Source organism: Musca autumnalis, unplaced genomic scaffold, assembly GCF_047663935.1.
Source record: "Musca autumnalis isolate F117 unplaced genomic scaffold, ASM4766393v1 scaffold_1, whole genome shotgun sequence".
NCBI lineage: Eukaryota > Metazoa > Arthropoda > Insecta > Diptera > Muscidae > Musca > Musca autumnalis.
This window is the reverse complement of record NW_027411644.1, coordinates 321,405,418-321,427,163: the sequence shown is the minus strand read 5'-3', so window position 1 is coordinate 321,427,163 and position 21,746 is coordinate 321,405,418. Positions and strand designations below refer to the sequence as shown.

Here is a 21,746-nt window from a genome sequence, read left to right as displayed (position 1 = left end):
CTTAAGAAGATATCTTCTTGGCCATTTGATAGTCAATCATTTCTGCCAGATTTAGAAAGAAAATCATTTTTCATAACGAAAAAAGAATAAATAAATTGCACAAATAAACAAACGAAATGGAGAAATATGGATGGACGGATGGACACATAAATACAACAAACAACCTCCCACCGCCCATGCACTGATAAAACTTCCGTTTTGTTTTCTCTTCTTTCCTGTTTTTTCATCTACAACTTAAAGATAACAATACTAAAAGCAATTTATCAAAAGGAACAAAAGGTCTTCTTAGAAAGAACGTAATGTAAGGGAATTTAGAGCCTAGAGCTTTATCAGAGACCTGTATTTGTAAGGACATACAGGCATAGCGACAGGTTGTTTATCATTACAAGGGACAACAAATGATCTACTCCTCCTTCGCACTTTTAGCCGGACACAAAAAACCATTTCGATTATTTGTTTCTTATTCCCTACATAGCCTCCTCGCCCTCAGATGGTCTGTTCATTTGTTCCTCGTGTCCCCTGTTCGTTGGTTGCTATTGTTTATTTATGTATTTTTGTAATTCTGCTGAAAAAAAGAAAACGATGAAACGGCACAAACAACACAGGAAAATTGAAACATTGTAAATGACCAAAGGAACAACAGGAAAAAGTTGACAGTATCACCTTAGTGCCATCAAAATCAACGAGCATAACTTAAGGTTGTCAGGACGAATGGGCAAGTGGTAGAGCTGTGTGTGTGTGTATTGTATATATTCCTTACAGTGCCTCCCTGGCCATCAAATCAATGTCCAATCATTCATGTTAAAGGAACATTGAAATAAGGACACATGTTTTATTTCTGGAGAAAAAAAAATAAATTGGGATCTTCGCATAGGAGGTACAGTTACAGAAAGTGTGTCATAATTCAGAAAGCTACAAAAGATAGCAAAGGTAACAACCGTTATCGTAGGTGTCAGTCTTGAAATATAAAATAAAGAATAAAGGGGTCCCAATTCAAACCTAAGTCTGGCCCATTTTTAGTGTTTCTGATTTTCAGGCCAACCAAGGACTTCTTCGAGAAATCCAAACCCTTAAGATGTCCCATCCTTTGCAACCTGCTGAAGGAATAATAAATACATTTCGGAACCGTTAAACAAAATGAAATCAGTTTCATTCTGAAAAAAAAAAACAAGTAAAAAAGCGTTTTATACCCTCCACCATAAAATACTCTGAACTGAAACGTAATAATTATTTTCCATCCTGTCCACAATTTGAGGCAAAGATATTCTGTGACCTTAGGTATCAGTGGTCAGTGGTAAGGTAAAAAATGCATATAGACATGTCCTCAATCGGTTGGCAACCTTATATGGGGATAAATCAAAGTGTGGGCCTATGTGGATAATTGTTGGTGGAGCAGTTTTGTGAGCACTGGGAACCTCAAATGTCGAATTTCAAATACTTCGGTCAAAAATTGTAGCTAAAATCCTCAAAATACCGAAAATCAGGAAGTGCCGTTATATGGGGGCTATACCGAAACACGGACATATGATGACAATTTTTGGTGGAGATATTTTGTGGTCACTGAGAACCTCAAATGTCAAATTGCAGCTAGTTCGGTTAAAAAATATTGCTAAAAACTTCAAAATGCCGAAAATCGGGAGACACCGTTATATGGGGGCTATACCGAAACATTGACGTATGATGGCAATTTTTGGTGAAGATATTTTGTGGTCTATGAGCACCTCAAATTACAGGTAGTTCTGCTAAAAATTTTAGCTAAAATCCTTAAAATACCGAAAATCGGGAGGTACCGTTATATGGGGGCTATACCGAAACATGGACCTATGATGAACATTTTTGGTGGAGATATTTTGTGGCCATTGATAACCTCAAATGTCAAATTACAGCTAGTTCGGCTAAAAATTTTAGCTAAAATACTCAAAATACCGAAAATCGGAAGGTACCGTTATATGGGGGTTATACCAAAACATGGACCTATGTTAACAATGTTTGGTGGAGAAGTTTCGTGGCCACTGAGAACCTCAAATGTCAAATTACAACTAGTTCTGTTAAAAATTGTAGCTAAAATCCTTAAAATACAAAAAATCGGGAGGTACCGTTATATGGGGGGATATGCCAAAACATGGACCTATGTTGACGAGGTTTTGTGGAGAAGTTTCGTGATCACTGAGAACCTCAAATGCCAAATTACAGCTAGTTGGGTTAAAAATTGTAGCCGTCTGTGGTAATCACTCTAGTATCCACAAAAATGGAGATAGGACGCTGAAATTTTGGGAAGATGCGTCTTTTTTTGCAGGCAGGTTAGGTTCGATGATGGGCTATATCGGTCTTCGTTTTGATATAGCCCCCATAGAACTGTACCAACCGATTTTCGATATTTTGATGGTTTTAGCTTCATTATCTCATCGAAATGGCTGAAATTTGTTATTTGATATTTAGTCTTCGTTGGGGGTATAAACCTTTCCCCCAGAAACTTGTTGGTACAGGTCCACGTCTTAGTATTGCCCCCATAGAAAGGTACTTCCCTATTTCCGGTATTTTGAAGGTTGTGGCCTCAATATTCCACCGAAATGGCTGAAATGTGGTATTTGGTATTCATTTGGGGTATAAAACTTTCCATATGAAATTTGTCGGCATAGGTGCATGCCTTCATATAGCCCCCATAGAACAGTACCTCCCGATTTTCGGTGTTTTGAAGGTTGTGGCTTCAATATTAATCTGAAATGGCCGCAATTTGGTATTTAGTCTTCGTTGGGGGTATAAACCTTTCCCTCAGAAACTTGTTGGTACAGGTCCACGTCTTAGTATTGCCCCCATAGAAAGGTACTTCCCTATTTCCGGTATTTGGAAGGTTGTGGCCTCAATATTCCACCGAAATGGTGAAATAGTGAAATGTGGTATTTGGTTACTAAACGTTCATTTAGGGTACTAAACGTTCCATATAGGTCCACACCTTCATACAGTCCCCATACAACGGTACCACCCGATTTTCGATATTTTAAAGGTTTTAGCCTCATTATCACATCGAAATGACTGAAATTTGTTTTTTATTCTTCCATGGGGTTATAAAATATTCCAGAAGAGAATTATCAGTATTGATCCGCGGGTTCCTATATCCCCCATAGAAGCGTATCTCTCGATTTTCGGTATTTTGAATGTTTTACCGAGATATCGGAAATTTGGTATTTAGTTTTCTTTGAGTTTAAAATCTTTCCGGCAGAAATTTTTAGGTATAGATCGACTTTTTGATATAACCCCCATGAAGCATTACCTCCCGAATTTCGGTATTTTGAAGGTTAGCCACATTGTTTTACCAAACTTGGTGAAATTTGGTATTTAGTCTTCTTCATAAACGCGTTTTTTTTATTTTACTTCAATACAACTCGTGGTGGAGCGTATAAGAAGTTCGGCCTGGCCGAACTTAACGCCGTTCTTTCTTGTTTTCTATCGACATTTGTAGACCCCAATAACATTTAGAAATCCTGAAACCACCCCACCCTTTATCACTTCTGTTATATCTTCAATGTTGTTATTAGCTTCATTGCCCTTAATTTGGCTTTTGTTTTTTCTGCTTCTTCTTCTTCTTCTTAAGAAACAAACCAACCAACCTTCATTAATGATTTTAACCCAAATAACTAACTCTCGGCCAATATCTTTTCCCCTTCTTTGGCACTGCAGTCAGACCTACATTTGACCAAGTCATAACTTTTTTTCACCACCATCGGCAAACAAACAAATGTTAGAGAGCGAGCAAACATAAAACATAATTAACAAAGCTTTGTTAAATGTAATCGGTCTTTGCGTAATTGAGAGTTAAAAATAGCCACCTAAACAACAAACCGACAACAACATAATCTTCTAAACGAAGTGAAAAAGAAGAAGAAGAACAACAACAATAACATGAAAATATTGAATAACAACCAATTATCAAAGAAGACAAATAATGGTAGGGGAGAAAGAAGGTTTTGTGAACAATATGCCACCACTGTGTGGAGGGAAGTGGGCAGATATTGTGGTAATATTTATTGGGTTGATGGTAAAGAGAGAGTGGTCAAGGAAAGATGTTTAAAAGACCTCTTATTACAGTTTTCGACAGATTACAAAATCAAAACAAAATAATTTACTTCACTTAGCGGCTGAAAATAATATTCATATTTAAAATATTGTTCATTCAACGACATCGATATACCTAAGGTGTTTTGGCTATCTCCACATAAGGCAACCAATCTTGTGAATAGCACAGCTCCTGCTAGATGCCTTGTCCAGGGCTATAGCGCTAAAGAAACTGAACAATGGTGGACCTGCACGTAATATGAACAGATCCCTAACTTTAAAAATAAATATCATTACATCTTTGTGTTTATTTTAAGAAATTGATTGGTTGCGGGCGGAGGAAGGGAAGACTCAAGTTTCAGTTGTCACAAAATAACTTCATCAGTTCACTTTCACGCCGACTCTACATCGATAAACAGGATAATAATACGTATTTTCTACCTCATGTCTTACAGTGCTGCCAACTACTTCTCCGAGTGTGGGCCGAAGTGAAACATTAGTAGGTGCTCCTTATATACACTCCGTTATAAGATGTGGCCGAAGTATTTGTTTGCTTAATCCGTTATTTTTTCATTTTAAAATATTATAGTCCCAGTGCCAGAAGGCCTTATAGGGACAAAACAACCAAAAAAACCAAAACAACCATAGTACATATTACAATATATTATTATATTGTTATTTATAAAATTTTCTCTTTACCAAAAAAAAAAAGGATTTTTTTTTTAATTTACGAAAAAGTGTATCAATTCTAGTTAATAAAAACTGCTTCAATTTATATTTATAAGAAGAAAACGAATTGAAATTCTTTATCTGAGAAGGTAATTTGTTGTATTCTGTGTACCCAGCAAAAACAATTCTCTGCCTTGTAACCTCAAAGCGGCACATTGCTGTATGTAACTGACCATATTGGCGTGTAGCTCTTGAAGTTCTTAGGAAGTTTATTGATCTGGAATGCGTACTTGTAACTGGCACTTCATTTATGTGTACACTCATAGTTTCTTCACGATGTGTTTTAAACCGTAAAAATTTAGTCTTTGTTGGATTTAACACCTTGCGAACTCTGCTAACAATACTGAATCATATTCAATTTGAGTTCGGAGGACCTTATCATGTTTGTATCCATAAAATAGGCTAACATCGTCCGCAAACACAAAAAGTTTTCCGAAAAACGGCATATTTTTTAAATCATTGATGTAAAGTTTAAATAAAAGTGGGCCCAACACACTTCCTTGTGGTATACCGTATCTTACAGGTACACGCAGAGAAAAAATATTTTTCGGTTTTGTTGGAACAAAAATATCTATTTTGGTTCCAAAAATGTGTTTGTTTTGTACAAACATTGTAATCCAAATCCAAAAATACCATCTTTTGTTCCGAACATAAAAAACAAAAACAACTTTCGAATTTCCCAAATATTGTAAAAATCGTTAACAATACCGATTGTAGGAACAATCATAATCTAAATTTTTTACAAAACATATTGTCAGCCCTGAAAACCAGATACTAAATTTTTTGATTTGAGTGTATATACTTCTCATATACACTTTCCACACAACTTTGATATAAATATCGCGTATAATATTACGAACATTGATGGACGCAATACATGGTTTGCTACTTTAGCTGATAACAAAGACAAACAAAAAGCCACAAGCAGCCACAACATAAGGAATAATTAAACACCATAACAAACATGAAAAAGAAAGGAGAATGAAATAAAGAAGAAGAATGAAACAAAACATAAACAAATAAAAACAAGAGTCTCATTGTTGGTATACATACACACAAAGAAACTCACCAAAATTGTTTTTTCAACATGGCATCGAATAGCGAGAGAAGAGAACAAAATTTTCGAAGAAAAGAGAGAAATATTGTTCAGTTGACACAAACTATTTTTGGATTTAACAAAAACGATTGTTGGATTCACAATACTACATAAGGAATCCAACAATATGTTAACAATACATATTTTGCTCTTGGAATATTGTTGGATCAAACATATTTTTTCTCTGCGTGTACCCTCGCACTTTGTTCATTGCCAATTTTCACAAATTGATGCCGATTCTGCAAAAAATCTTTAAAATATAGTAAGTGTTTGCGTAGCAATATGGAAAGAAAATTAGAGAAAAATAAAACACGATGTGAAAGTATTTTTTCTAATCGCAGTGGACTGTATTTTTATTGATTTAACGTTCGTGGAACGGTATTACCTTTGTACAAAGGGTTTGACGAGTAGGACGTGATCCTATCGTTGGTGTTAGTTTTAAAAAACTCTAGCGTAGATACTGAGAGGCGGGCTTTTCTCAAACGTCACTCATTAGATTCTGTCATTACCTTTCATTTTATGTACGAAGTACATAGTCGTATTTTAAGGTAGTAGACAGACTCCAATGAGGAGAAAAAGCATCCTTGAAACAAATTTAAAAATTAAAATGGGTTTAATAAAACCTCATAGCAAATTGTTCATTCCGCCGTCCTTGCAATATCCAGCTATGTTGCAAAATTAAATGTTAGTTTTTTAAAAAAGTACTTTACATTCGTGTGCCCGTGGGGCACGATCGTGCAATGCCTCGTGGAGACCTTGATCATCATGTAAAGATTGTAAAAGGTGATTGAAGACCACCTCTTACAGATTTACGTGGCGAGACCACAAGTTTCTCCTGGAGGAACTCCGAGGAGTCGCCGAGGGCGAAATTAATTTGTATAAAAATAGGACTGTATTCTCCGAAGGAGGTACAGTACCAGCTGTCCTTTTTGCCGTAGGCTTCATGTGGAGTGGCTTTTTAATCAGCTTGTTGTTCCTTGTCGTGCATGGGGAAGTCATCCTCACACCATCGTCGCAACCATCATTCGAAATTTTCCAAATCATAAGAAAAATGGAGAGGAAGCGAGAATTAAACAATAAAACAAACTTTTAGGTCAGAAGGACCTCTTAACCGTTGGTCGTTTTACATATATATAGCCCGATGCTTCGCGGCTCTAACACGGCCATCAAAGCTATATTTTTTCAATAACACGAAAAAGTAGTGAGGTCGCGTAGACGCCTCGAAACATGGTCTATTATTAATTAACTCCGTGGGAGTGGGAATATGGATGTTTGAGTGCCGTCGGGATTAAATTTCGTTTTCAGTATCAGTATTGATACCCTCTTTCGAACGTAGATAAATATTTTTGCCCCGGAGGAGCTTGAATGCAATATCCAGTGACGGAATATTTTAGGACTTTTTATTAATTAAAATTTGAATCAAATGCCTAATGAACATTTTGGGATGTGCCCATTAAAACCAATAAGATAGACGGCCGTAGGGCCAAAGTTTAAGTAGATGGTCGTAGAACCAATACTTGCGTAGCAAGTGGTGGAGAAGTGTAGGCGATGTAATCTCTGTTTTCCGTGGGAAAACTAACCCTGCATGGCTTACTAACCCGTCAACACATACACCACCGAAGGTTAAGTGCATGACTGTCAATAGCGTCCGTATGGATAAATTGGAGCCCAAAGACTCAATGTCCCCAGTCTTCTATCCTAACTATTTCAAGGAGAATCCCTAAATAGAAGGCCCAGTATGGGTGGATGGCATTGGACCTGTAAGGATCCAGCCGAAGACTGTACTTTGCGCTATCAACGAACCTAATATCTTAGTATGAGAACCCTGTGCCAGAATCTTCGGATAAAGATCTGCACCAAGAAGAAGGTCAACAGAATGGGAAAAGAATGGATCGGGGTCCGCCAAACGTAGATTTGGCAATTGTGGTAGAGTGTCAGTTGGGATGGAACAGGAGGGCAGATTATCCGCAATGGTCGGGACGACAAGAGCAGTTGTGCCCATTGAATGCGTAGCGTCCAAAGGAGACAAAATGTGAATGGAACATTCTTTGTCAGAAATGACAGAAACTGACCTACTCACACCCAAAATAGAGGCTTTAACTGCATTTGTGGCAATACCTATTCTACTCTGCATATTTTCAGAAATGAAAGATGATTCAGAAGCAGGATCAATTAAAGCTCTGGCTGGGTACGTAGTACCTTGGTGCACAATATGGACCATAGCCGTGCCTAACAATATTTCCCTATTCTGAGTGGTATGGAATACTTGTCTAGAATTAGACCCAGATGGATGACCTGTAGAGGTAGAAGAGGAATTTAAAGCAACTAAACTCCTGGAATCAGGCGACGTCGGAGACGTACGATGCGGTGAGACCTCCCTATGTAACAGGGTGTGATGCCTTTTGTTGCATATAGTACAATTATGTACACTATTACATTTTGAAGCTTTATGTCCGTGAGACAAACAGTTAAGACAACAGTAATGTTTCTTAACTGCACTTATCCTTTCAGGAACTGAAAGTCGAAGGAATTTTTGGCAAACCCTAAGATGGTGCCTTTGTCGTGAACAAAGAGCACACGATTTAGGCGAGGGTGCACGAGAATACCGTGAAGAACGAGGTGTGCTTTGTGGCGAGGCCACAGATGTTTTAGTGCTTTCACCATTCGTGGAATGGGAAAGTCTGTTGTGATTTAGAGGTTCGACGTAGTCTATGCCCCTAATATCACGTAAGCAGGTAAGAGTTTGGATTCTTTCCGTGAGAAATTGATCCAAATCTGCCCACGAGGACAATGCAGATTTGTTTTTAATGCATTGTTCCCATAGCACAACGCAGTGTTTAGGTAATCTCTGAAGACAAAGGAAAACTAGAATTGGATCCCAGTCTTCTGTCGGCACGTCATAATTAGACATGGACGAAATACACCCGTTTATGCCTCTTTGCAAAGACTTCAACCCTAAACAAGTTTCCTCTTCTAAAACTGGTAGGTCAAAGAGGCGTTTTAGTTGGTGGTTCACCAAAATACGTGGATTGTCGTATGTTTGTTGCAAAGCATTCCACGCCAGACTAAAATTTGTGTGGGTAAGCGAAAACTTAGCCACTATTTCATGGGCATCACCACTGGTCTTTTTCTTTAAATGACATAAGCGTTCTATATCACTTATGCCGCTGTTGTTTATATAGAGGGCAGAAAATAAATCCCTGAACGTAGGCCAAGAGAGAAAATCGCCATTAAACACTTCAATGTCACAGGGAGGTAAATTAAGTCTGTGACCAGCATTAACATCTCCACAGGATGTGAAGGATGTGTTATTTGAAGGTGTCAATCGATGTGAAACATCGGAAATGGTCGTTGTATCTTCAGAACGTGATACTGTAGGTTTATCTATATGAGATTTTGGAGAAGTGAAAGTAGGTGACTGAGACGAGGTGCGGAGTACACCTAACTTTCTATTAATGGACGATAAAACATTCATAAAACACTTGTATGCGACATCGAATTTGATGTCGGCAGCTACAAGGTTGTCCTTATTGGAATTTTTATCTTCATATAGATAATTGAGGCATATATCAGATTGTAGTTTAACTTTTTCCCATAATGTTCTCGCCTCAGCTCCTAGCAATTCTAAGATATAAACATCGAGCTCATCGTCCCGTTGGGAACTGAAGTAGGCATCAAATTTGACTAAAGCATCAGCAGCTCTGTTGAATAAATCTAAAGGAGTGAGGGGCATTTTGAATGAAATTCACGATTAAAGTCAAAAACAAAGATAATTTGTGACACGAAATGTCGTATTGAGAAATTAAATGTAGTCGAAGACTAAATGAATTTCCTAAATAATGCACGTAGTTGTACAAATTCAATAAAATTGCACGAAAATTATTTTATTACTTTGGAAATGACACGTGATGTCAAAAACTGTAGGCGAAAATCCAACAAAGGTAGTAAATTTTCACTAAAGTATTAAAAAAATAGTTTTAAAACACGTGATGCTTCTAAATAAAATTATTTTATTGGAAAAATACACTGAGTTTATTAGTAGTCGTAGACTATTTCCATAATGTATCGTGGATACGGCAATATATTTGAGGTTTAACGTGATTAAACCACAAAAAATTCTTTAAATTTTAAGAAAAATGTAAAACTAAGTCCAATTTTCTCTCAGTGTATTCTAAATTTCGCAAAATATTTAGAGTGTATCGTATAATACACGTACACTATGGCAATGTATGGAAGATAGCACTTGCCGAAAACAAATTTCCAAAAATATTAAAAAAATTGAAAATTCGCAAAACCACTTCACTAATACCGACGGTAGGGGGCACGGTGTCAAAAACACGAATAAAATTTATTTTTAGTTAATATCCGAAGGATTCAACTCAAAAAATATGAGAAAACAGCACTAAAATATCTTTACGAAAATAATTTTAATTTTTAGTACACGGGAATACCCCTAATACAATCGATCGTAGTGTAAATGGTATATAAGTGCCAAATCTGCCACCCGTATTAATTAAAGGTGGAAACAATCAGCAGTAATGACAGTGAATGACATTTATTCTTTTATATTAGAATTGTTATTGTTGTGATGATTTTTGTGTTTTTGGCGAACACGAAGAAGAGAATAAAAGGAAAACACCACAATAACAATATGGATTTATATTAAATATAAAAGAAATGTGCGAAAACACCAATAAATGTGGAAATTAATAAACATAAAAAATCACTGTGATTGTTGTTGCTATTATGTGAGAAAATAGTGGGCGATTTGACACTTAGTTTTGTTGGTATTTTTTAAATGAATTTTACCGACGGCAATATCGTAGGTGGCGGACGGACATTAAATATTTATTGTAAAACGACAAACGGTTTTGTTTTTTTTTACTTTTAATTATGCACAACACTTGTAAATTTTGGTATGTCACTTTTTCACGTAATGAAATGTGTACATACCTTTGTTGTGATGGTAAAAATCGCAATTTATTGGAAAATAAATTGATGTGGTTGATCGTAGATCCTTTGTTGTTGTTGCTGCGACGTAGTCGTTGCTTTTTGTTGGTTTTTTGGGTTTTCCTTGTAAAGGCAGAGACCGATCGTAAAATCCGGCTCGATTGGACCAATGTTTGCGTAGCAATATGGAAAGAAAATTAGAGAAAAATAAAACACGATGTGAAAGTATTTTTTCTAATCGCAGTGGATTGTATTTTTATTGATTTAACGTTCGTGGAACGGTATTACCTTTGTACAAAGGGTTTGACGAGTAGGACGTGATCCTATCGTTGGTGTTAGTTTTAAAAAACTCTAGCGTAGATACTGAGAGGCGGGCTTTTCTCAAACGTCACTCATTAGATTCTGTCATTACCTTTCATTTTATGTACGAAGTACATAGTCGTATTTTAAGGTAGTAGACAGACTCCAATGAGGAGAAAAAGCATCCTTGAAACAAATTTAAAAATTAAAATGGGTTTAATAAAACCTCATAGCAAATTGTTCAGTAAGGTTTCATTGTTAAACTCAATGTATTTCAGCTTTTCAACAAAATATCGTCCTGCACAAGATCAAACGCCTTAGTAAAATCGAAAAATACTCCGGCTACTCCTCTACATCCTGTGTCAGTTCCACTACAAACATGTTCAACAATATTAAACATGGCTTCATCAGTCCCAGATTCTTTCCTAAAACCAAACTGATTTGTAAATATTATATGTTTATCCTCAACATACGCTGTAATCTGTTCAAACATTATCTTCTCAAATATCTTATCAAGCACTGATGAAATTGCAATTGGTCTAAAATCTTGAAGGCCTTTTGAATTCTCTTTTTTTTGGGTCTGGAATTATCTTGTGAATTTTTAGAATATCTGGATATTTTCCACATCTTATATTGTTGAATATCTTTATTAGTTTCAGCAACAGCGTCTTTTGTAATCAGCATTTTTGGTTTAATGTTGTCTTGACCACAACTTTTCCTCATATGTAAGCCATCAAGTTCGTTCAATATTTGGCTCTTGTCAACTTGATTTAGACCAAACTGGCCATCTTCCATTGTCAGGGTCCCAAAGAAATTAAAATCGTCTGCATGCCATTCACTAATTCCTGAACAGAAGGATGGAAATGTGTATTCAATGCATTAGATCTTTCAACATCTGTCTCGAAAATATTGCCATCCAAATCAACAATTTCTCCAATAGATTCTTTATCTCTACCCAATTCGTGATTCAAAAACCTCTAAACCTTCCTTACGTCTCCATTACGTGACTGAATGTTGTCTCCGTAGAAATTATCTCTCAGCATTTGTTTCATGCTTTTATTACCTTGCTAATCCTTTTTAATCTAATGACAATACTTTGAAAGAAATCAGTTGTTCAGTTACCCAAGGATACATATTTTGTCTTCTGTCAATTTTCTTCATTACTATTTTAGTGCTCTGGTGAACACCCGATTGTAGCAAATCAACAAAATTTTCGCATAATGCAGATGAATCATTAATATGAGACAGTGAACTTAGAATCTTATCCAAAATGTCAGCAATCTTTACATAGTTTATCTTCTTCATGTACTCTATCGAGTTTTGATTTTGTTCTTCTATATTTAAAAAGCAGCTCAAAAAGTTATGGTCGAACAACCTATTCTCAATACTATGAACTAAAACATTATTGTAATAGTTGCTTAAAATCCAATCCAAGCATATATTTGATCTTGGGCGAGTGACAAATTTATGACAACACTGCATATTATATGAATTAAACAGAGCAAGTTGGTTCTCTTTTTGCTTTGTTTTACTAAACAAATCGATATTCATATCTCCAACTATCACATTAAATCCAACTATCACATTTGATGTCGATCATTTTCTCAATGGTTTTCGCTTGATTCTTATGTAACTAGCCAAACCCTCTACTAGTGTCTATCACCTCATAACAAGTTCGCCCCAAATGGCGTCTCATTTCAGCTGTCATCTTCCTCTTCTGGAAAGGCCATGATTTAATTTCAGAAGTCTTTCCAGAAAATTAATTGATCGGGCATACCCTCTGCATGTCCGAACTCAGTGTGTTGCCCTCTAATTCGTGAGATCTTAAGCTCTTCACCGCTTCCAAGTGAACATCCTGCTGTTCTTTGTTCAGCCACACATGGTCCATCGTAAATTTCCATCGTTGAGTCCATGACAAGTTATTCCTTTTTAATTTATTGTGAGCTTTGCGATGCTCTTTACATGCTCTTGTGAAATTGGTTTTTATTGGGGACTTCCGGTTGTGTTTGTTTTGCTGTTTCGGATCTCTCTTTTATAATTGTGATCCTAATGTAGCCTATCAGACCATCTACTGGATTCGATCGCCTCATAACACAGTTAGTCCCTTTTGGCTACTTTGGCGTAAGTTAATGGCGGCTGCTTTCAACGACCATTTTGCTCTTTTAGAAGGTCTGGGATTTCCCTTCAGAAACGCCTCCCATTCCACAAGATTCAATGGTCGGGATTACCCTCTCCATGTCCGACCTCACTGTACCAAATGATTCTCGTAACAGTTTACTCTGCGTTGATTTTGACGATGTTAGCTTCGGGAAATTGAATGTGGGAATCACTTTTTCTTCTTTGATGGTTTCGCAGTGTTCTGCTCTTCGAGACATCTTACACTCCTCACGGTTTCCGAGGAAGTGTAGGAAGCGTTTATGATATCCTTGAAAACTTCCTGCAGTTTTTTTGTTCAGCTGCGCTTATTTCTTCTTAAACTTTCGTCGTTGATGCCCTGACAACTGCTTCCTTTTCGTCGTAAGCTTTGCTGGGATTTCCATAACGGTTGTATTTGTTTTGTTTTTGGATTCGGAGGCACAGTCGCCGCCAGAGTCATATGGTTGGGTCAAGATTAAACAGTCTCTGAGTTTCCTCGTCTCCTTGTCTCTTTTCCCTTAGATTGTGTGATACCTACGACCACATTTTTGTCACAACGCTATAATTTTGTGCTATCTACTTCCCTCGATCTTATCTTTTAAAATATGAAGGATTAATTAATTGAATTATATGTGTGGAGGGAGAAATTCTCTCTGAGAGCACGTGGTCTCTATTTGCCCTATAATCACAATACATAATTCGCATATACATTTTTTAAATTACTTCAGTATAAATACAAAATATTTTTACGAAAGTAACTAATGTAATTAAGTTATTGTACACAAATTCCCAGTAATTTAAGAATTTTAAATTTTAGAGAAAATTTTATTAAGTATTTAGTTTATTTAAATCAAATTTACAACAACAACTACTGTATAGAATGTAACTCACAATTTTCCATGTTTATTTAGGTCTGTCTAACAATCTTTATAAATTGTGACGTTGTTCATTATTACTACTTCTACTTTCTTTTATTTATTACCTCTGCCCTATTGGTTGTTTCATCATTGTTTGATTCATCTCTGATGTATATGAATGCGGAGAGACTTAGGGCCTGTTTCATTAGGACGATTCCAATTCAAAGTCCTTCGAACTACTAGCAAACTTCTGTTTTTTGAAATATATTTGTTTCATTTGTATTTTCAATCAAACAAAAATGTTCTAAAATAACAGGAGTTTGCTAGTAGTTCGAACGAATTTGAATTCGAATTGTCTTTGACATTCATCCGTATGTTTGTATGCATTTCGCCTAAACATTGGAGAATCTCCTAGATTGAGGAGGGCTGGAACAGTCTATAAACCAGCGAGCGAGAGTAGAGAATTCGAATTGTCTTAGTAAAACAGGCGCTATCTCTTCCCATTCATCTCTGATGTAAACAACCAACAGGGTAGAGGTAATAAATAAGAGAGAGTAGAAGAGGTAATAATGAACAACGTCACAATTTATAAAGATTATTAAGGCCGATAGCCCTAGTTGCTAGTGCTTTTTTATAATTTTTAATTGTAATAAATATTTCGAAAATAAAAAAATAAAGATTATTAGACAAAACCAAATAAACATGGAAAATAGTGAGTTAAATTCTATACAGTAGTTGTTGTTGTTGTTGTAAATTTGATGGTTGACATCCGTATGTTTGTATGTATTTGCATTTCGCCTAAATATTGGAGAATCTCCTAGATTGAGGAGGCCGGAACAGTCTATACATCAGCTAGCGAGAGTAGAGGGGAGAGTAGCATTTGAGTCAGTTGAGTTGTAATTCAGACCGCGAATTAGAACCATTAGTAAAGTAAAGTGGAACCAAAGTAAAAGAGTAGAGCCGTGTGCTTACTAGAGTTAAGCTGTGTGCTTAGTAATGAAATAAAGTCGGGGAACAAAAGAACGTTTACACGGGATTAAGTTAAAATTAATTCCTCAACAATAAAATAATGGAAGCTAGTGTTGATGGACAACAAAACGAAAACAACAACTCTCTCTCAGAAGAAATTAAGGCCTGGGTACATAAGCTACCTCCCCTGCTTACCTTGCTTTGCTGCTTCATTTCTGACATAATAAAAATAAAAGATTAAATTAGTCTTATGCCAGACTATGAAAATTTTCATTAACATGAAATTGCGTTTATAGGTAAGAGGTGTGAAGTGGGTGAAACTCTGTAATTCGGTAATCTGAAATTATTCTTTGTGTTTAAATTCGTAACTCTCAAACCAAAGCAAAGCAATGAAAATATCAAATATCAAAAGGCAAGGCAGCTTATGTACCTAGGCCTTTAGTACTTTTCTCTTTAGGCAACACTTTTTGAATATTTTTCATAATATGTATGAATTATTTCTTTTAGGAGCAACGTTCATAATATGCACGAATCTGAACATTGGTAATAATTTTAACTTTTGCATACATAATATGTACGAATTATTTTCATGCATAAAATGTGTGAATTGTTTTCATACATAATATGTATGAATTATTTTCATGCATAATATAAATGAATTGTTTTCATACATAATTGTTTTAAACTTAATATGTATGAATTGTTTTCAAACATAATATGTATGAATTGTTTTCATACATAATATGTATGAATTATTTCTTTTAGGAGCAACGTTCATAATATGCACGAAACTGAAAATTGTCAACAATTTGAACTTTTTCATACTTAATATGTATGAATTATTTTCATGCATAATATGTATGTATGAATTGTTTTCAAACATAATATGTATGAATTGTTTTCATACATAATGTGTATGAATTATTTTTATACATAATATGTATGAGTTATTTGTTTCTGTGTATTAGCACCAATATTTATTGGAGTCATTCCAAGTATTATGAAAAAGGTCGGATCCTTCACGACTTTATTTGAACTTATTAAACAAAATTTTATAAAATTTTGCTGTGTTATTGCTTCAAAAGAGTTTAGTTTAAATTTCGATACACTTCATTAAAAATTTGCCATATTTTCAAAATATGTTCTCTAATTACTCTTTTGGATAATTAGATAATCAAAAAGCAATAAACGATTTTAAAAAATAATACACCAAAAAATTGTTTAGTCACGCACTTATCAGTGACGAACCTAATAATCGGACAATCATGCTTTATAGTAAGTGGGGGTTTTTAGAAACATTTCTCAACTTAATATTGAATGGAAAATTACTGTGAAGGCCTTAACAAATATATTAAATCTTTAATTACAAGAATTAGTCGAGCAATTGGAGAATTTATTTATTAGCAAATTCATTAAATTGTTTTTCATTGTTTCTAAAATATTTATGATTTCAACTAATGAAAACCCTAATTAAAAATACGATTTTTTTTCTATTTTTCTTTGCAGATTAACTTAGCAGGAGGATGCTAATTAATTGTTCACACTTTGCCCATTAATCAAATGTTTTTAAATTAAAATAGAAAAAAGGAAAAACAAAAAGAGTCGTTAGCAAAATATTGTCAATAAATGGAATTTTTTTTACAAACAACAAAAATGTAGTGACATCAAATAAACAAAAAAAGGAAAATTTCTCATATTGGCTTTCCATCTCATCACAAGACAATGCAAAACAATCATCAGAAATAATTGCAAATCATGATTCATACAATTTTGATTTGAGCAAGCAATCAGCCAGCGCAAACCAGTCAGTCCATGGAATGCCAATATCGAAACGTAACGTGGAATTTTTTATGTATGTATTTGAAGCAGCATTACCAAACATCATATAGTGTGCAGCAGATTCCATAGCAAATTGTCAATGTCGCGCTGCAAACATCATTTTTTTCATTTCTTCAAAATTGCAAACAATTCAATTTGCAGCACCAAACCCAAACTTGTTTATGACTTATACACATAGACATTGAAAACAGTCCAGACTGCTGGTAGAGTAGACGACGGACGATCTTGTTAAACCACACTTGGACGGAGGCGTCCCCAAACAATTCAATACAACCTACTTACCTTACGTGCATACAAAAACGTGTTGAGAGCGACCAAACTTACATTGCCTCCCTCCGCCAACTCTCTTTTTATGGGAAGTAATAATCAACAACCCGATCATTATTAGCAGTTCACCCGTAGCAGTAGAAGCAGCTTTCCACAACATCCAACCACACAACAGCAGCACCATTGTTAGCAGCAAACGTCGTAGATAGCGCAGCAAATATGAATTGGATTATTGTTGCCATAGTGCTGCTGTTGGCCCACAAACAATATTTGGCCAGTCCAACACCACTCAAGTTGCCAGGTATGTACCACAAATTTCATTTTTATAAACTGAGCTATTCATGATTTTTGTTTTCAATTTCAATTTCGATTTGCAATTTTGTAATTTCACAGTTGACCATAGAAAACAACATAACTGTCAACATTTGAAATCGGATCAATGTTAACACATTTTAAAGTTTTTCCTTAAACGTCAAATGTTGTTTGAATATTGTATGTAGTTTTTATGATTTGTTTTCAACCGGAATATCAAGGAGCGGCTTCCCCGTCATCTCTAAAAGTTGTTTTTACCGTAAATTTTGTTTTCGTTTTATGGCTAATAGAAAATGTTCCCAATAGAAAATCGAATCGTTGATGACATTTTCGTCGACGATTCGTTGACGAAATCAATGAAATTGTCATGTACGACAACTTGCATGACCATGTCTTGCATTGTGTCTTGGAAACAAACCCAAAAAATGCTCAAAAAAGCGAGCTTTGAAATAATTGTACATATGTTCATATACATATTTATGAAAATATTCAATTTTCAATTTGTAATAAATTTAATGTTAAAAAATCATAAAATTTGGAAACCGCGTCACGATGTATTATTCATACAAAGTGCATTAACTAAAACGGTAAGTAAGATTAAGTAGATTAAATTACATTAAAAGTAATTGTAGTTATTCTTTAAATATGTGGATTTAGGTTGAAGGCATGACGACTTTGAAAATCGCAATATGAAGCAGATGGTATATGGTAAGATTTTTGAATATATTAGTGATTAATTACAACAGTCATATATTTTGTTTTGCAGAGTCCACAAAGTGAACGAGATCGCCCCCTCAGTTGTCTGAGGAAAGAAGTGAGGCGCGGAAAAGCTGGAAGAAAGTGCTGACTTGCAGAACATGCGGGAATTAAGTATAATTAATTTAATATACAATTTGTAGGCATAATATACATATTTTATAATTTAATAAAAATAAAAATTTGACACACGACAACAAACTGAAATTGTCTTTAATAGGGTCGTGAATGACAAATAGCAAGACAGTGTCTGTAAAACTGTCGTCAACGATTTATTGCAAGACAGTGTCTGTAAAGTTGTCATCAACGACTATCTGCAAGACAGTGTCATGTACATTGTCACCGACGACAACTTCGCTTACCCTGTCGCCCAAGTTGTCGTGCATGAATAGGCGGACACTTGTGTGAAAATGTCGTCAACAATCCCAAAGGGCTGTCTGCAAAGAGTCGTGAACGAATTGGGTATGTCGTGCACGATTCATCAAGGTTGTCTCGAAGACACTTTCTATTGGGTTGTAGCATTTTTTTCATTTACAAACAAACCATTTGCAATGTGAAAATGAAATTAGTTTAGTTTTATAACTGCGTACCAGTTTTCCAGTTACATACTGAATGACTACAACTTGTTTTGCAATTGAATATCAGATTAGCTGAGAATGGACAAATAACATTGAAATTGAGTCACATTTTCAATGGTATTCACTGTGGAGGAAAGTGTGGGAAATACTCATTTTACAAAACTAGAGAAGAATGACAAGTTTGTGACTGTGTAATAACCTAATGATCTTACCTGAGGTAAGAAGGGTGGACTTCTCTCATACCAAAGAAAACAGAGGGATAATATTGTATCGTATATATGGAGCTATAAAAGAACGTTGCTGATGCAGTGGGACTGTTTGCAAACAAACATATATTTGGGTCCAAGCAAATATATGTTTGCAAAATTTTTAACATATCTCAATTTTATTTGTTGCGGTACCAACATATTTTTTATGTTGGAACATAGTTTTTATTGGTTGAGAGAGGATTTTTGTCAAAGAGCGTAACAACAGGACTCTCGTTTATTTTATAATGAAGAGCTGTGTGTATGGTGCAATAGAAGACGCTGATGCGGTGACGGGAGGTTGAATATTTTTTTTTTGCTTTGGTGGTGTGTATGGAAATGCGACCAAGCGCATGTATTTCGTACTTCGATTTATTCTTCCACAAGCAGGCATTTTTTCTGTAACTCACAGGCAACCTATCTAGAAAGCGAAGAGGAAAAGAAAAAAAAATCGTATGAATAATTTTTGTTCTTTTTGTAAGAAAGCATTTTTTTAGTTTCTTTAAGGCAATCGTTGAGTGCAGACGGTAAAGTGAGTAAATAAATCACCACCCTTTCCAAAGGAAAGGGTGCTTCTTAAGACCCTTTCCAAAGGAAAGGGTGCTTCTTAAGACCCTTTCCAAAAGAAAGGGTGCTTCTTAAGACCCTTTCCAAAAGAAAGGGTGCTTCTTAAGACCCTTTCCAAAAGAATGGGTGCTTCTTAGGACCCTTTCGAAAGGAAAGGGTGCTTCTTAAGTCACTTTCCAAAGGAAAGGGTGCTTCTTAAGTCCCTTTCCAAAGGAAAGGGTGCTTCTTAAGTCCCTTTCCAAAGGAAAGTGTGCTTCTTAAGTCCCTTTCCAAAGGAAAGGGTGCTTCTTAAGTCCCTTTCCAAAGGAAAGGGTGCTTCTTAAGTCCCTTTCCAAAGGAAAGGGTGCTTCTTAAGTCCCTTTCCAAAGGAAAGGGTGCTTCTTAAGTCCCTTTCCAAAGGAAAGGGTGCTTCTTAAGTCCCTTTCCAAAGGAAAGGGTGCTTCTTAAGACCCTTTCCTTTCCAAAAGAAAGAGTGCTTCTTAAGACCCTTTCCAAAAGAAAGGGTGCTTCTTAAGACCCTTTCCAAAAGAAAGGGTGCTTCTTAAGACCCTTTCCAAAAGAAAAGGTGCTTCTTAAGACCCTTTCCAAAAGAAAGGGTGCTTCTTAAGACCCTTTCCAAAAGAAAGGGTGCTTCTTAAGACCCTTTCCAAAAGAAAGGGTGCTTCTTAGGACCATTGCCAAAGGGAAATGTGGTTCTTAGGACCATTGCCAAAGGGAAATGTGGTTCTTAGGACCCTATCCAAAGGAAAGGGTGCTTCTTAAGACCCTTTCCAATGAAAAAGGATTCCTCTTAAGAACTTTTCTAATAAAAAAGGGTTCCTCTTAAGACCCTTTACATTTAAAATGAACAGGATGCTTCTTAAGACCCTTTCTACTTGAAAATGACACTTCTTAAGACCCTTTCCACAAGAAAAGGGTGATTCTTCCTTTGAAGTGGGTGCTTCTTAAGACCTTTTTCACAAGGAAAAGGGTGATTCTTCCTTTATCGGGTTAAAATATGGCCTATATCGGTCCACTCCTTCGGTTACCTCCAACACAAAATTCGGAAAAGTGAAGTTAAAGAACTCCTCTCGGATCGTTTTGAAATTGTTTCAAAAGGTTGTCTTTGCGGTCCTCTTTATGACGGCGCAAGAAACCCTGACTAAAATGGCAAATCCGCAATACAACTCTCGCAGGGAGTTTCGGATTGGTCCAAACTTTACACATCGTATTATATCATCTAGTCATTTATCAGGAATATGGACTATATCGGTCACGTTTTTCGGGTAGCTCCCACACAAAATTTGAGAAAAGTGTGGTGTGAGAACTCGTCTCGGAAATATATGAATTTTTTTGCAGAAGGTTGTTTTCACCACAGTTTGGAGTCGATTTAGCCATGTCCGTTCGTCTGTCTGGCTGGTGCGCACGGTAGCTCTTGAAGGAATCAAGCGATTCGAACCAAATTTTGGGTTTCGTAATATTTTGTCCAAACTTAGATTAAGTTCAAAGATGGGCCATTTGGGTCCACTCCTATGGGTACCTCCCCCACAAAAGTTCTAAATTTTTATGTAAAATGGTGTGAACGATAACTCTCGAAGGGAAAAATCGATTTGGTCCAAACTTTGCACATCGTATTATTCCTTCTAAGCATAGATAGGGTTCGAATATGGACTATATTGAAGGAGTGGACCTTCGGCTACCTCCCACACAAAATTCGGATAAAGTGAAGTTTACGAGTAAGAACAACTCGCGGATCGTTTTGAAATTTTCCTCAGTAGGTTGTCCTTGCGGCTCTCTTTACGACGGTACAATTTGTTTCGGGCGCTAGTCCATACTTCCTGAGATAATGGCCTAAAAAGTTCCTGGCGGCACGAACCAAAATGGCAAATCCGGAAGATAGTTCTCGCAGGGAGTTTCAGATTGATCCAAACTTTGCACATCGTGTTATTTCATCCAGTCATGTATCAGGTTGGAATATGGACTATATCGGACCACTCCTTCGGGTACCTCCCACACAAAATTCGGATAGAATGAAGTTTAAGAGCTCTTCTCGGATCGTTCTGATTTTTTTTTTAGCAGGTTGTCCTTGCGCCTCCCTTTACGACGGTACAAT

At 36.0% G+C, this 21,746-nt stretch overlaps 1 protein-coding gene and 1 long non-coding RNA gene across 2 annotated transcripts in view; both read left to right on the top strand.

Moving 5' to 3' along the window:
• The window catches only part of Kul (Kuzbanian-like), a 614,198-nt gene that overhangs the window by 42,825 nt on the left and 549,627 nt on the right, over window positions 1-21,746 (top strand). The window contains exon 3 of the mRNA XM_073962521.1: window positions 16,597-17,497. Within this exon, the coding sequence (XP_073818622.1) occupies window positions 17,416-17,497 (82 nt within the window). The 5' untranslated portion in view covers window positions 16,597-17,415. The remainder of the gene's footprint in view (window positions 1-16,596; window positions 17,498-21,746) is intronic.
• Window positions 17,806-20,695, top strand: LOC141390069 (uncharacterized). Its single transcript, XR_012409253.1, has 3 exons — window positions 17,806-18,095; window positions 18,166-18,216; window positions 18,275-20,695. It is a non-coding gene; the product is annotated as an uncharacterized lncRNA (long non-coding RNA).